The 2,370-nt window shown below is 38.9% G+C and overlaps 1 protein-coding gene across 1 annotated transcript; it reads right to left on the bottom strand.

Annotated features, from left to right (window-relative positions):
* Nucleotides 1–1,006: 1,006 nt before the first annotated feature.
* LOC107955511 (probable disease resistance protein At1g52660) lies at nucleotides 1,007–2,152 on the bottom strand. Its single transcript, XM_016891305.2, has one exon. The coding sequence runs from the start codon at nucleotides 2,150–2,152 to the stop codon at nucleotides 1,007–1,009; it is 1,146 nt and encodes a 381-aa protein (XP_016746794.2).
* Between the last annotated feature and the right edge of the window lie 218 nt (nucleotides 2,153–2,370).

Genomic DNA, 2,370 nt, shown 5'->3' with positions numbered 1-2,370 from the left:
CTCGAGTCCTCCAATGAGGAGATTTTTGACTCAAACCTTTCAGGTAATGTGGTAATAACCTTCTCAACAACCCTGTTGTCACTGAAATCTTCTCCAAGGAGTCTAATATTATTGACAGTAGCCATAATCCTATCAGAATATTGCTTGATAGTTTCTGACTCCTTCATCTTCAAATTTTCAAATTCCCTTCTAAGGTTGATGACTTGTTGCTGCCTAGTCTTGTCTGATCCCATGAACTCCTCTTTCAGCTTGTCCCAAGCTTGCTTGGGTGAGTCACAGGCCATGATGCGAGTAAAAATCACATCAGACACTCTATTCTGTAGGCAGGCCATGGCTTTATGCTTCTTGGCTCGCTCCTCACCATGTTGCCTGATCTGAGCAATGGTTGGATTTGCTCTCAATGGTGGTGGCTCGACATCATTTTCAACTGCACTCCACAGATCAAGTGCTTGGAGGTAAGTTTTCATTTTAACTACCCAAATATGGTAGTTTTCTCCAGCAAAAACTGGTGGTGGAGGAGGTGCAAAGCTCATGTTGCTGAAACTAGTTTGACAAACACGATTTTTAAGTTTATTTTGAAACAAAAAAACTTAAACAATAGAGGTCCTCAAAGACAAGAGGCTCTGATTACCATTTGTTAGAAAAAGACAGTAGCAACAATGAACAACAAAGAGCATAAGCTCATGAAAAACAACAAGCAAAACAATTTGATAAGCTAAAAGAAAAAATGACCGAATAAGAAAGTCCCCTCCTGCTTTCATTCCATTTCCATTTCAAAATATATAAGAGTTACAAAAGCAAGTCAGTTACCTAAACGTAACTACTCCCACCAAATTTGGCAAGTTGCCAACTAAAATAATACAAGTCAAAAGCTGAAAATAAATCAGCTATTACATCCATCATTTTCATATCTTACTAACTCTAGAAATCAAGTTACATGTCAACTTGATTGCTTTACAAAAAAAATCAAAATAAACAAAATGAAACAAGCAGCTCCTATTCGATTCTAAAGCTGGTCTGCTACCGCTGGAAGTTTGTTGCATTGCAGGCCAATGCTCAACAGGAACACCTCTTCTTCCAATCCATTAACACTTTTTTTGCGATCACTTAGTTCCTTTAGTGCATTCCTCCATTCATAAAGGTCATCAATGTCCTTCATACAAGAAGCTATAGTAATTACTCCCAAGGGTAAACCCACACAGCGCTCAACAATCTTTTTTGCAATTAGTTCCACTTCTGGAATATTTAGAATACCCCGACCCACCTTCTCCGAGAACAGCTTCCACGACTTTTCTTCCACCAAAGGCTTCACTTTAATTGCTCTACAACTCATTTTTCGACACACATCAAATGATCGTGTCGTCAACACTAATTTACTCCCCGTAGATGACTCAGGAATTCCTACCTTGTCAAGAGGAACCTTCTGCCATAGGTCATCCAAGATGATCACAGACTTACGCTTTCGTGACAATGCTTCAAACAGCATCCCTGCCCTTGTTATTTCATCTTCATCACCACAAAAGCTTACTCCAATCTTACTTGCCATGTCTTTTTGTAGTTTAGCAATACTCATCTCCTTGGATACAGTGGTCCAAATCACAATATTGAACCTCCCCATCCCTTCTACGAGTCGATTGTTTATACACTTCATGATGCTGGTTTTCCCCACACCACCCATCCCCCAAACGCCAATCTGTCGAACCTCGTCATCCATCAAGCACTGCCAAATCTCTTCCTCACAGGCCTTTGCACCTTCACCCGATAAAGTTGTTTTCGACAAAACCTGTCCAATCCATTGAGGATCGTCAACTACCAAACCATCTTGAAATTTGCCTTGTTGAATAAGTTCCTCAACTTCCCTTATCCTCTTTAACACATCTTCTGCATGAAATCCACGTGTAAAACGACTGCTTTCACCGATTTTTCCGTCAAGGCTTTGTACTTCACCATTGATTCTTTCGACATTTTCCAACCATATCTGGACTTCCCTCTTGAGTTTCTTTCTTGGAAGCAACTCTGCGCTCATCCTAGAATCAGTATCTTCCTTCATACCATTCAATTCCATTACTTTCCTTTTCAGGTCATTCATATGCTGATTAAGGCTTCTGTAATTGTCCCAGTGTTTATCAATCTTATTCAGAGCAAATTCCATGGCAGTAAGTTAAGAGTACTGCATAACATGTAATATGTTAGAAACTAAATAATAATGCATAGTCAGTTGTACGAATCTAACCATGGCTAAAAAATAACATGATCTTTTTATCAGATTCCACAAGAAATTTCACAAGTTATAAAGATGTAATCAAGAAATTTTCCCACACGAATGATGAAAATAGATATCTAGAGTCAATCCAAATAAATTACCGTGAG

This window comes from Gossypium hirsutum, chromosome A11 (genome assembly GCF_007990345.1).
Source record: "Gossypium hirsutum isolate 1008001.06 chromosome A11, Gossypium_hirsutum_v2.1, whole genome shotgun sequence".
NCBI classification, from domain to species: domain Eukaryota; kingdom Viridiplantae; phylum Streptophyta; class Magnoliopsida; order Malvales; family Malvaceae; genus Gossypium; species Gossypium hirsutum.
The sequence above is the reverse complement of the archived record's forward strand: the minus strand, read 5'-3'. Positions and strand labels throughout refer to the sequence as shown.

Coding starts and splice junctions, on each gene's coding strand:
- LOC107955511 (XM_016891305.2), bottom strand. CDS start 2,152: ATGGAATTTGCTCTGAATAAGATTGATAAACACTGGGACAATTACAGA.